Source organism: Sciurus carolinensis, chromosome 7 (assembly GCF_902686445.1).
Source record: "Sciurus carolinensis chromosome 7, mSciCar1.2, whole genome shotgun sequence".
NCBI lineage: Eukaryota > Metazoa > Chordata > Mammalia > Rodentia > Sciuridae > Sciurus > Sciurus carolinensis.
The window spans coordinates 21916577-21930307 of NC_062219.1; the positions used below are offsets into that span (position 1 = coordinate 21916577).

Sequence of the window (13731 nt, forward strand, 5' to 3'; positions counted from 1 at the left end):
GAATGCAGCATTCCTAGTAAATAAGTAATGCTAGTCCTCCAAAGACGATGTCACAAAAAGGTTCAACTCCCAAAGCAACAATTTGATTAAAAAAAAAAAAAAAACCACTTCAAGTGAATCTTAAACATTATCATACAGGTTGATTTGTTTAATGCTTTTTTTGTTTTGAAAATTGTGAAGGGAGTAAAGAGGAAAGTTGAAGCTAGTGTTACTTATCCTAAGTGATGCCTCTAGAACTTGGGCATTGTCTGTCCTTCCTGTTGGGTGGCATTCCTGGGTACAAGGCCATCCAGGCTGATGAGCTTCATGGAGCCAGTCTGAAGGCAGAAAAAAGCATCGTTAGCTTTAGACCATCACTCTTTCCACAGTGAGAATGTTAAGCAACAGGCCTCTGTAGATCTATAAACACTTTACACACAATCCACAATCTCAGGGACTATCCTTTTACTGTGGAATGTTTGGGAAAAAAAACAAGGCAGTAGCTTTCCAGGTCAAAAGTGAGGATCATTGCCCTCCCCTCAACGCAAGACTGAAACACGGGGTGTCCTTTCACATCAACCAACAGTTTCATGAGCATACATTGTGCTAGCCCAAATTGGGATAGCTCCATTCTCTCAAATGTTGACCAACTATATTCTGCACATTGTGTGATCAGCCACATCTGGATTAGGAATTTTTTTTCTCTTACCTGATCTCTAGGAGTTAATCTTTTTTAGGAGATTTACTAAGTCCTTGTCTGAGTTTTGCTCCAGAAGTAGGGTCCATAGCGAATCCTTTGCAAACACAAACAGATTTGTTATTATGTCAAAGCAAAACATTCCCAAGGGTTGGGGGGAATGATTATGAAATCCTCACATTGGATTCCAAAACCTTATTTTTTATTTGTTTGTTTATTTGTTGGTATCTATACCCACTTTCTGTCCTAGGACAAATAATAAGGAAAATGGGGACCATCTCAGGTGCTTTGCCCACTGTCCCCTAGCCCTTTATCTTCCCATGAACTTTGGACTGGCTCCTTAGGGGACCTGCCATTTATACAATATGACCTCCGCATCCCTCCCCACCACTGCCTAAGCTTTCAAAATGTACCCCGAGTATTTCACGTTTTCATGGTTCTTTGCCAGCTCCCATACCAGTTAGGGTTTGCCAAGCCTTATGGAAGCACAGGAAGCCTTCCCTCCCGGGGGTTTCACGTGGCTGGACTTGTGACACAAGCACTGTTCCACTCCTTTGTGCCCCACAAGATGGTTAGGTATGGAGATGTAGAGGTCTCTGGATCTGAGCACAGCATACTGTGCTCTGGGTTTGACCAATGGTATGGGACAGGATTTTCAGAGCAATCATTCTTTATAAAAAGAAACAAGTTCCCTCTGTCCTAGAGGCCTCCTTTCTAATCATCATTCAGTGTTTAATGAGGAGAGAGCAATAAGGAAATTATGAGTCAAACAATCAGAGGATATAGGAATAGGAGAAGCTTTCAGTGTTAGTTTTACCCAAGGATATATAGACCTTCTACCAAAGAATCAGAAATTGACACTAAGATCTCACTACGTTTGCCACACAATTCAGTTATGGAAGAAGGGGCATCCGAGAGCAGGCAAGATGCTTAACTTGACAAAAACCCACAGACTAGGGGTGGGGCCACAGCAACAAAAGTGAACAATTCAGTTTACTAACTATGAAGCAACACAGGTGTGGATCCCAGAATTACATTTTCCTAGCAATTTTAGTCTCAGCATAAAGGTGATGGGGAAGTAACGTGGTGCTGGCACCTCTTTGCCCACCAGTCACTCTGATGCTAAAGCCTTAAGCAAACCGTCATCAGTAACTGCTTGCTGACTGGAAGTCAGAAACGCTTTTCCCATCTGAACATTAGAATCTTTGTGGGAATGCAAGAGGAGCCACTTTTTTTTTTTTTTTTTTTTTCCTGAAACGATTTCCTAATGTTATCTATAGCCTTGACATTTGTATTTTTGGACCCAGTTTTCCCAAAGCAGATGGAGCTTTGGGGAAAAGCCCTGCTGCTTCCTATTAAGTTGCTTGTCCAAATTGCTTAATCCTCATCTGGAAAACAGGAATATGAACATACACTGACCTGCTCATGCTAGCCTGAGGATTAAATGACTTTGTCCATGAAGTGCTTGGAAGAGTGCGTAATTTAAGTGGGGCCACTGTCCATGAACTGGGGACTTATTGAATACAGGAAAAATGTAGAAGCAATCTACCTGCTCACTATCAGGGAAATAGCGGAGGTGGTTACAACGTATTCCTGATATGATACTGTTTTCAAAGAGATTCTTTTTTGCTATAGGGAAATAGTCAAAATGCATTAAGTGGGAAAAAAAAAACAAACAAACAAGATGATTCCAATGTTACTAGAAGGGAAGAATATGAAGAGAAATAAATTGGGAAAAAATGTCAGAGCTAACCATGGCGAGGGTGGCAGCAGGATGAATGATTTTCAACTTTATAACTTTCCCTCCATTTCCCAATATCTTTTACAGTAAGCTAGAATTTCTTACATAATTCTTAAAATGCTGTTTCTCAAAAGAAATTTTTGGCAGGCTAACTTAAAGTGGCCAGAGACAAAGCGTTTCTAGGTCATCGTAATTGCCTGACTCACACAGATGTGCCTGACATAGAGTGAGTGGCAGAGGATGTGACAACAGCGCTGACATAAAGGATGTGAAGTCTGAATGCTTGCCCGGCGTCCCTGAGTTCCCTGCTCACACGCGGGCCTTCCATTTCAACTTGAGTTTCTCTTTACCCCCCAACTCTTTCCTCTGCTTCGGCCAAACCAGCCCTGTGTTCCTGGAGTGTGTCCTCTACACTCACATTTCCCCATCCTTGTTCAGTCTTCAATTTTTCTTGTCAAAATCTAGTTCATCCTGAAAGCCATCCTCTTCCACGAGGCTTCTCCTCTCTCAGGCTGCCAATTTGGACAGCCATGAAGCCTCCTGGGCAAAGTTGAGTTCCTTCTTGTATTCCCTTAGGACTTTTCCATCTTGTTGTTAAATACTAGGCAGAGTTATTGATTGTCCCCCTAGATTTTTAAACAATCCTGCCTGGTAACTGTTGGATGTAGGACTCCTCCTGAGCACCCTGGCAACAATGTCCCTATTTCACATGCTCTCACATGTGCATGCAGTGTCTTCTTTTTTTTTGGGGGGGTGCTGGGGATTGAACCCAGGGCCTTGTGCTTACAAGGCAAGCACTCTACCGTCTGAGCTATCTCCCCAGCCCCTCTGAGCTATCTCCCCAGCCCCACATGCAGTGTCTTCTCATGAGACCCCAGGATAAGGAAGACCTGTGACTTATACACATGCGTCTCCCCTGCTGAGAATTTAGCCATTATTCATGGGGGATACTACATGCTTACTTTGCTAAAGAGAGTTGAATAATGAAATCCAGAGTTTGGGAGGTTGTTATGGTTTAGATATGGTTGGGATGTGACCCCCCAAGTGTTCAGGTGTTGAAAACTTGGTCCCTAGTGTGGCGATGTTAAGAAGTGGTAGGACCTTTACAAGGTGGAGCCTAATAGGGAGGTCATTAGGGACATCATCCTAGGAAGGGGTTAAGTAGTTCTCATGGAACCTCGGTTCCTGTGAGAGTGAGCTGTTATCAAAGGAGCAAGTCTGGCCCCTCCCCTAGATTTCACTTCCCTTCTCGCCATGCCATATCTCCCTCTTGCATAAGCATTTGCCATTGTGATGATATCCACTGTGAGGTACTCACCAGAGTACCAGTGTCATGTTGTTTGGACTTTCAGTCTCAGAACTGTGAGATAATAACTCTCTTTTCTTTATCATGTATCCAGTTTCAGGTATTTTATTACAGTAATGGAAAAATAGACTGATATGGACATTACTAGCTATCTGAAAGACAACAGTTGAGTTTATGTGGTACCATAAATGGCCATAAAGTTAAAAAAAAGGAGAGTAACACATAGTAGCCTAAACTACTGATTTGTCAATTTAGAAATAGCAAAGTCCAATAACAAATTTAAAAAGATTTTATCTTTGTCTGCTTTGTGCTGCTATAAGAAAATAGTAGACTGGGAAGTTTGTAAAGAAAAGATGTTCATTTCTTACAGTTCTGGAAGCTGGAAAGCCCAAGCTTAAGGGGCCCTGAGATATCTGATGAGGATCTTCTGGTTATGTCAGCCCATGGCAGACAGCAGAAGGGAAAGAGAGCGTACCCCAAGAGAGAGGAAGAGAGAGAGAATTTCATGACTGAAACACCTCTCAAATATTCTGCCTCTAAATACTGTAGTACTAGAGACTAAGTCTTCAGTGCATGAACTTTGGGGGACACATTTAATTCATAGCATTCTGCCTCAGCCCCTAAGTCAATATCCTCCTTCCATGCAAAACATATCCATTCTGTCCCCATAGCCCCCAAATCTTAAATCATTTCAGCTTCTAACTTAAAAGTTCAAAGTTCAGAATCTCATCAAAATCAGATGTGGGTGAGGCTCAAGGGATGATTCATCTGTAAAGCAAATTTCCTTCCCACTGTGAGTCTATGAAATGAAACAAATTATCTACTTCTGAAATACCATTGTGGAACAGGCATAGGATGGACATCCCATTATGAAAGGGAGAAAGAAGAAGAAAGGGGTAACTGCTTCCCAATAGGTCCAAAACCCAAGAGGGAAAACAATATGAAATCTTGAGACTCAGAATAATCTCCTTGGGCTCCATGTCCACAAGAAGGACACACTGGAAAAAGGGTAAGGGCTGGGCCCCCAAGGCCTCAGGTACCACCCCCTTCCCTGTTGGAGCTTTGCTGAGCTCAGTGCATGCAGAAGCCCTCATGGGCTGGAGGCTCGTGCCCACGGCTTTCCCAGGCTGGGGTTACTTGCTGGTAGCCCTATAGTTCTGGGGTCTCAGGGGACACATTCAAACCACAGCAGATCCTCATATTACAAGTAGACCCTTACATTAACACAGACCAGGAAAAGAAACACGGACACCAGGTAGGAGTCTGATTCACGTGCAGGCTGGTTCACATTAGTGAAAGGCATTTCGCACTTTTCTCCAAGTCTAAACACTCTGGAGAATCAGCTTCCACTGCTGTGCCTCTGCTTCCCCCAGCAGAGTTCCAGACATGTGATTCCAGCAATTTTATTTCTAAATGTAATCAGGGAAGGTCACAGGAAAGAAGAAAGTAAAGTTTTGAAACATCTTGAGCCTGAAATGGGGTGAGGAAGGGAGGAAGCTATCTCCTAAAGCTAATTAACATGTCGGTTCCATTTAAATGTCAATAATTTAAATGAGAAATAAGATCCAACTTTCTCCCATATATTTTATTCCAGAAGGACTTTTGTGTTCATATGAGGGTCCGTTTGTATTGTGAAGATCTGACATAGTTTGAATGTGTCCTGAGACCCCAGAACCCTAGGGCCACCAGCAGGCAATGCTAGCCTGGGAAAGCTGCAGGCATGAGACTGCAAATGAGCCAGGACAATTCTAAATGATAGGGACAGAGTGGTATATTAAAAGTAAGACACAATAGACGAATCCCTGCTCTCTTAAAAATTACATTCCTTTGCTGGTGGGAGGAGAGAGAAAACAAAAAAAAAATATATATATATATATATATATATATATATATATATATATATATATACTGAATATTAGATAACAATGCTATGGGGAACAAAAACTACAAAGGAACTAGGAAGGTCTTTGTTACTTTTAAATACACAGGTTGGGGAAACCCCCACTGGGATGGTGAAACTTCAGCACAGAACTGAGCTGTGTAGATTGGTGGACACAGCAGAGGATGCAGCCAGGGCAAAGGCCCTGTGGTAGTAGTGTACATGTCTGTTATGTTCAAGGAATAACAGAGGCCACTGCAGCTGGAGTAGGGTTGAGAAGAAAGAGTAGAAGGCGAGGTCAGATGGTACTATAGAAGCTAGGACATGCCATTTGAAGAAAGTGGCCTTTAACCAAGCAACAATAGTGGTTATAAACCTCCAGTGACTAATCAAGAGCAAACGTTCCATTTGCTTAGATCTGCTAATCTATTTTCTGATGTTTCAGACTGGTGTCATAATTTTCTGCTTCATATCACCCGCTAACAACAAGACCTGTGAGTCCTAAGTTAGGACCTTTTCCCTTATGCCTTGCTGCCACTTTATGGAAATTAATTTTCCAAGGGCAGAATTTTCCCCTGATTTTCAACAGTACACTAACATGCTGTCTTTTCTTATTACCAGCTCTTTCCCAGTTCAACAGATAAGAGATCAACAGTTCTAGACCCTTGCTGCTACAGCCAGATTCAACTCCACACACTGTCAAAGTTATCTAATCCTATTAAGCTTTGACTTCAGACTTCAAGGAGTGCTTTTCACCTTTTAAGCATTATCCTATATTATCTGAAAATAAGAAATCATAATAAAAAGAAATTGTCTTTTCTGAAAGACTTAAGGGGAAAAAAGCATGTTAGTGAAAGGTTTATCAAACAAATGCACATACAGATTGAATTATTTTTTTCTTATGAAAACCAAACTCTAGCTCATTGTTACATTTTCACAGATCAGGAGAAAACGAATAATCTGTCAGAATTCTGGGAAAATGGCAGAGTAGCAATCACCAGGAATTTCCCTCCCCATCTAGATAACAACTGCACTGGCAGAATCTGTGTGATGTGACTATTTTGGGACTCCAAAGTCTATGAAGGCTTGTAACTTGGAGGGGAAGTCTTGGACAGTAAAGTGCAGTTAATTTCATCAATTTCAACTTTTAACACAGTAGCAATTACACATCCTCCCCACCCCCAGCCATGTGGTAGGCAGCTGTGCACATGTCCTTGAATCAATCTGCACATGGCTTATGGGAGGCAGGGTGGGCAATAAGAATCCTATCCTCCAAATATTAGAGATCTAGGCACTGATCTTATGTTCTGACAGCTGACTGTTGTTTCTCATCAAAGAGACGCACAAAGAGGCAGGTGGCTGCTGCTGTTGTGCCCCTGCGGCCCCCCAAGCTGCAATCCATTTCTCCTCTAGCTGAAGGAACAGACTTAAAGGGAGCTTAAGGGACCAATGTCCACCCTCCTTCATTTTTGTCTTTTTCCCTTCTGTGGAATCAGACGTTAGAAACCAGTATGTTCCAAACAACTGCACCTACAGGAAACCTGGAGTGACTGCACATGTCCAGGGAGTAGCCCAAGCTCAGAAAAGGCCTGAGAAGACCTCAAGTTTACATCTCCGAATGACTGTTTGCACAATCTACAACAATTAAAAGGAAAATAATAAGAAACCAGGGAAGGGGGAGAATTTAATTTCCAGAGTTATCACACTGTTAGATTCAAATGTCTGGTTTTGAAAAAAGATTTCAAGGCACACAGAGAAATAAGAAAGTATGGCCCATTCATAGGGGGAAATAATCAATAGAAACTTTCCTTGAAAAAGACCTGATGACATCTGGCCATAGAGGAGTACTCTTGTAATCTCAGTGACTCAGGAGGCTGAGGAGGGAGGACTGCAAGTTTGAGGCCAGTCTCAGCAACTTAGTGAGACTCTGTCTTAAAATTAAAAATGGCTGGGGATACAGCTCAGTGGTAGAGCACCCCTGAGTTCAATTCTTAGCGTTATTAAAAACAACAACAAAACCCTGATGACAGATCTTCTAGGGAGATCTAGGGACAGACTTAAACAACTGTCCTAAAGATGCTCAAAGAACTAAAAGAAGAGGTAGAGAAAGCCAAGAAAATGATGGCTGAAACAAAATGGGGATACCAACAAAGAGAGAAATCCTAAAAAGATACCAAAAATAAATACTGGAACTGAAAAATATAACTAAAACAAAAAAGTTACTAGAGGGACTCAAGGATACAGTGGAGCAGGCAGAAGAAGAAAGTCAATGAACCTGAAGATAAGACAATGGAAATTATTACATCTAAGGACTAAAAAGTAAAAAGATCGAAGCGCTTAAGGGAACGATGGGTGACCACCAAGCCAACCAACACATGGGAATACCAGAAAAAGGAAAAGAAAAAAGAGAGAAGGGCGAGGAGAACGTCTCTGACAACAATGGCTGGAAACTTCCCCAATTTAATGAAAGTCATCACTACAACCATCCAATAGATACAGTGAACTCCAAGCAAGATGAACTCACAGAAATGGACACCAAGACAAATCTTCAAAAGACAAAGGATCTTGAAAGCAGGATTAGAAATGCAGCCCATCCCATTTACAGTATCCTCCTTAACACTGTCAGCAATTTTTTTCATCAAAAACTTTGGAGGCTAGAAGACAGTGGGCTTATATAGACAAAGTGTAAAACAAAAAAAAAAAAGAATCCCATATTTGATGGAGAAATTAAGACATTTTCAGAAAGCTAAGGGAGTTGTTATCATAAGATCTGCCGTGCTGGGCACAAGCCTGTAATCCCAGCAGCTCTGGAGGCTGAGAGAGGAGGATCATGAGTTCAAAGCCAGCCTCAGCAAAAGTGAGGCACTAAGCAACTCAGTGAGACCCTGTCTCTAGATAAAATACAAAATAGGGCTGGGGATGTGACTCAGTGGTCGACTTCAATCCCTGGTACCCTTCCTGTCCTGTCTGCCCCCAAAAAGTCTGCCTTGAAAGAAATGTTCAAGGAGTCCTGCAGGGTGAAATAGAAGGACTCTAGACAGTACTCAAATCTATTGCAAAAAATAAATGTAAATGGAGTAAACTCTCCAATCAAAAGACAGAGTTTGGCACCATGGACAAAGCATGATTTAACTATATGCTATCTATAAGAGACTCACCTTAGATGCACAGGAACAAGTAAATTGAAAATGGAAACGTTATGATTTGGATGTGAGGTGTCCCTAAAAGTTCATGTGTGTGACAATGCAAAAAGGTTTGGAGATGAAATGAGTGGGTTATAGCCTTAACCTAATCAGTGAATTAATCCCTGATGGGATTAACTGAGTGGTAACTGGAGGCAGGTAGGGTGAGGCTGGAGGAGGTGGTTCATGAGGGCATAGCTATGGGGTATATATTTTGTATCTAGAGAGTGGAGTCTCTCTGCTTTCTGTTCACCATGTGAACTACTTCCCTCTGCCACACGCTTCTGCCATGATGTTCAGCCCCACCTCAAGCCCTGAGGAATGGAACCAGCCTCCTATGGACTAAGACCTCTAAAATTGTATGAGCCACTAAATAAACTTTTCCTCCTAAAGTTGTTCTGGTCAAATCTTTTAGTCATAGCAGCCAAAAAGATGAGAAAAACAGGATGACAAAAGATATAATGTACAAACAACAATTGAAAAGAGCAAGAGAGACACACCAACATTGTATAAAACAGGATGTTATAAGTTAATAAAATGTTGAATACAGCAAGAAGATATTACAATTATGAACCTAGTTATAGACCCTCAAAAATATATGAAGCAAAACTCAACAAAGGGAGAAATAAACATTCTACAGTAATAGAGACCTCAATTCATTCTCAGCAATGGAGAGAGCAACTGGACAGGGATAAGAAACAGAGAACTTAAACAACACAATAAGCCAGTCAGCTCTGACAGACATATACAAAACACTCTATTCAACAACAACAGCATACACATTCTTCTCAAGTGCACACAGGACATTTTCCAGAATAGACCACCTTAGGTCACAGGTTAAGTCTCCATGAATTAAAAGTGATACATTCCATACAAAGTATTTTCTTTAACCCCAGCAGGATGAAGTTAGAAATCGATAACAGAGGTAAAACTGAAGAATGCAGGAATTTGTGGAAATTAAACAAAACACTGTTAAACAACCAATGGATCAAATAAGAACTCACAAGAGAAATGATCAAACGTAGGAAACTGAAAACACAACATGCCAAAACTTCTGGGATACAGTGAAAGCAGTGCTAAGGGGAAATTTGTAGCTATACATCAAACTGCATACATCAAATAAATAAGAAATATAATAAAAAACCAACAACCTAACTTTGAAATTTAAGGAATAGGAAAGAACAAACTAAACCTAGGGCTAGGGAAGGAAGTAGAAAATAAGCATTAAAGGAGAGATAAAATTGAGAATAGAAAAATAAGGGAAATAAAATCAGTAAAAATCAAAAGTTGTTTCTTTGGAAAGACCAAGAAATCAACAAGCCATTAGATACACAGACTGAGAAAAAAAGAGAAGGATCAAATTACTAAAGTTAGAAATGAAACTGGGGAAAATTACTACCTATTCTACAGAATAAAAAGAATTTTATGAGAGTACTATGAACAATAATATTGCAACAAGTTTGACATTGATGAAATGGACAAATTCCTAAAAATGCAGAATCTACTATGAATAAAGTATGAAGAAATAAAAAATACAAATACACAGAGATCAGACCAGCAACCAAAAAACTCATGGCAAACAAAAGCTGATACTGATAGTGTTAATGGTGAACTCTAGTGAATATTTAAATTATGATTAACACTCATTCTTCTGAAAGTCCCACCCCCAAAAACAACCTTAAGAGGAGGTAGCAATTTCTAATTCATTCTATCAGTCTAGAATTACATTAAAACCAAAGACACTATAAAAAAAAACCACAGGCCAATATCCCTATGAATATTTATGCAAAAATGCTCAACAAAATACCAGCAAACCAACTTCAGCAGCATATAAAAAGAATTATAGAACAGGACCAAGTAGGTAAGGATAGGTGTATGAAAATCAATATAACACACTTTATAGAATGAAGAATAAAAACTACATTGTCATATCAATTAATGCAGAAACAGTATTTAAAAACTCAACATCCTTTCATGATAAAAAAAAAATACTCAACAAGCCAAGAATAGAAGGAAATAACCCCAACACTATAAAACCTATAAATGAAAAACATACAGAATACTTTCAATATAGAGCAAGAATGTTTAGCCGAAACAATTAGGCAAGTAAAATAAACAAACATCCAAATTGGAAAGGAAGTAGTAAAATTGTCTCTTCACAGATGCAGTGGTAAGTAGAAAACCCTAAAGATTTTATCAGAAAAAAGTTGTAACTAATAAATTCAGCAATGTAGCAGTATACAAAGAAAACACACATCAGTTCCTTTTCTAGTTACTAACAATGAACAATTTGAAAAGGAAATTATGAAAACTTAAGAGTAGCATCAAAAAAAAATAAACTACCATAGAATTAACCAATGATGTGAAAGACTTATGCAATAAAACTATACAACCTGGCTAAAAGAAATTAAGGACACATGTTAATGGATTGGAAGATTTATTATTGTTAAGATGTTCACGCTACCTCAAGCATCTACAGATTCAATGCAATTCCTGTCAAAATCCCAATGATCTTTTTTCACAAACAGAAAAATCTGTCTTAAAACTCATATCGAATTGCAACAGATCCTGAAATATCCAAAATGACCTTGGCTGTATCTTGGAGGGATCACACTTAAGTGAAAACTTGCTACAAAGCTACAGTAATCAAAGCAATGTGGTACTGGCATAAAGATACCTACATAAATGAATGAAATAAAGAGTCTAGAAATAGCCTGCATATATGGTCAACTGATTTTGATAAGGGTGCCAAGACCATTTGATGGATAGAGGATAGTCTTTTAAACAAATGGAAAATTGGATATCCACATGCAAAAGAATGGAGTTGGACCCTTAGTTGGCACAATATATAAAAATGAACTCAAAATGGGTCAAAGACCTAAATGTAAAACTCAAAACTATGAAACTTAGGAGGAGTAGGGGTAAATCTCCATGATCTTGGATTTGACAATGAATTCTTGAACAGGGCACCGAAAGTATAGGCAACCAGAGAAAAAATAGACAAGAGACCTAATGAAAATGTTAAAACATTTGAATCTAAGGACAGTATCAATAGAGTAAAAAGGCAATTCACAGAATGGAAGAAAATATTTATAACTCAAGTATCTGATAAAGGTAAAATCCAGGGTGTTAGAGAATTCCTAAAACTCAGCAACAAAAAACAAGCAACTAATTGAAAAATGTACAAGACATTTCTCAATGAACAGACATTTCTCAAAAAGAAGATACACAAATTGCCAACAAGGACTTGAGAAGATTCTTAGCAACACAAATCATTAAAGAGATGCAAAAGCAAACGATAATGAAATACCACTCTATATCCATTAGGACAATTACTATTTAAAAAAATGACAGAATTTAACAAGTGTTGATGAGGATATCGAGAAAATGGAACCCTTGTGTAGTGTTGGTAGAAATGTAAAATGGTCTAGCTGCTGGAAAACATTATTGTGGTTCTTTTAAAAAATCAAAATACCCAGGTGTGGTAGTGTACCCCCATAATCCCAGTGATTCAGAAGACTAAGGCAGGAGGGTCACAAGTTCAAGGCCAGCCTCAGCAACTTAGTGAGACCCCCAAGAAACTTAGCAAGACCCTGTTCTCTAAATAAAATAAACAAAACAAAACAAAAAACCTAAAGGCCCCAGGGAAATAGCTCTATAGCAAAGCAACCTCAGTTCAATCCCCAGTACCAAAAAATAAATAAATAAAATAAATCTATACTTCAACTCAACTTTTAGTCCATGATAAGCCACTCATGAGAAATTTTAAAACTAACAACAAAACTTTTCTGTGCTATTACTTTAAGGACTGTGTGACTGGCAATTCTTACTCTAGTTGTGAAAATACCTTCAAATATGACTACTGATTGCAGTCCCCTTATGGCCATGAAATAATTCATATTGCGTGGAAGTACATGTTGATCACGGAGAAGGCTGCCACATCTCCTAATGCAGCTTGAATGGAGAGGGTTAGCACAGTAGAGGTCTAATCCAGCCTGCTGGTTACCAGCTGTGTGCTTCGGAAAACTAACTAACCCTCTTCGAACCTCCCTTTCCTGTTTTATAAAATGCAGAGTGAAATAAGAGGAAGTGCATTGGGAGGATGCAGGGAAACGGGGCCGGCACAAACTCGGTTCTGTCATGGTGGCCAGGCTTTGCTGCTACTTTGAAGAAATTACTTATTTCTAGAAAGGAAACCCTCTATTTGCCACACAGCATTTGAATGCCATCTATTCTCCATGTTTTTGGTTTTCAGAGACTGGAGAACAATGGTTGTAGTCTCCTGTTGCTGCAATGGGATTGGACTTTGTACATTGTCAAAGTTGTGTAATCCTGATAAGTTAAGAAATATTCCCTCTTGGCAAATAAGCTTTAACCTCAAACAAACCCACACATCTTTTGTATCCAAAAGCAACACTGGATGTCCTGTTAGCTTTTGCCAACTATGGATGAATCCCAAAGCTGATGGTGACCCCATCACTGGAAAGCTGAAGGAAACACTCTGACTTACCTGACCTGGCGGGGACCCCATTTGGGGTGTCCAGAGCCCTGTTCTGTAGCAAAGCTCCCACAGCACTGGTAACAGTTGGTTCTTTTTTGGGACTCACCTGAGCCCTGCCCTAGAGAGAGGGAGGGAGGGACAGAGCACGGTTCTTTAACCTCAGGTACCACACAAGAGGTAAAGCTGTGTCCACTTCACTCATGTGCAGGGACCCCCTACACCCAGGTGAAGGGGACAAGCACGCCCTACACCTCAACTTCCATTCTGTCCTTCTTTCAGGTAGGTACTCAGCGCCACATCTGGGTTTGGAGTTTTCATTCCATAATCAAGCCCTGATGGTTGTTGGTGGTAAGTTTATTCTATAAAATTAGGTATATAGAGACATAAGAAATTACTTAATGTCAATAGGACGTAATTATGGAACACGGTGTTTTTTCATTACACTT

The 13731-nt window shown here is 39.8% G+C and overlaps 1 protein-coding gene across 1 annotated transcript in view; it reads right to left on the reverse strand.

The window, feature by feature from the left end:
- Window positions 1-190: 190 nt before the first annotated feature.
- Window positions 191-13731, reverse strand: part of Zc2hc1b (zinc finger C2HC-type containing 1B) — a 44768-nt gene continuing 31227 nt past the window's right edge. The window contains exons 6-8 of the mRNA XM_047559157.1: window positions 13295-13403; window positions 689-773; window positions 191-317 (exon numbers count right to left, since the gene is read on the reverse strand). Coding sequence (XP_047415113.1) covers window positions 703-773; window positions 13295-13403 — 180 coding nt within the window. The 3' untranslated portion in view covers window positions 191-317; window positions 689-702. The remainder of the gene's footprint in view (window positions 318-688; window positions 774-13294; window positions 13404-13731) is intronic.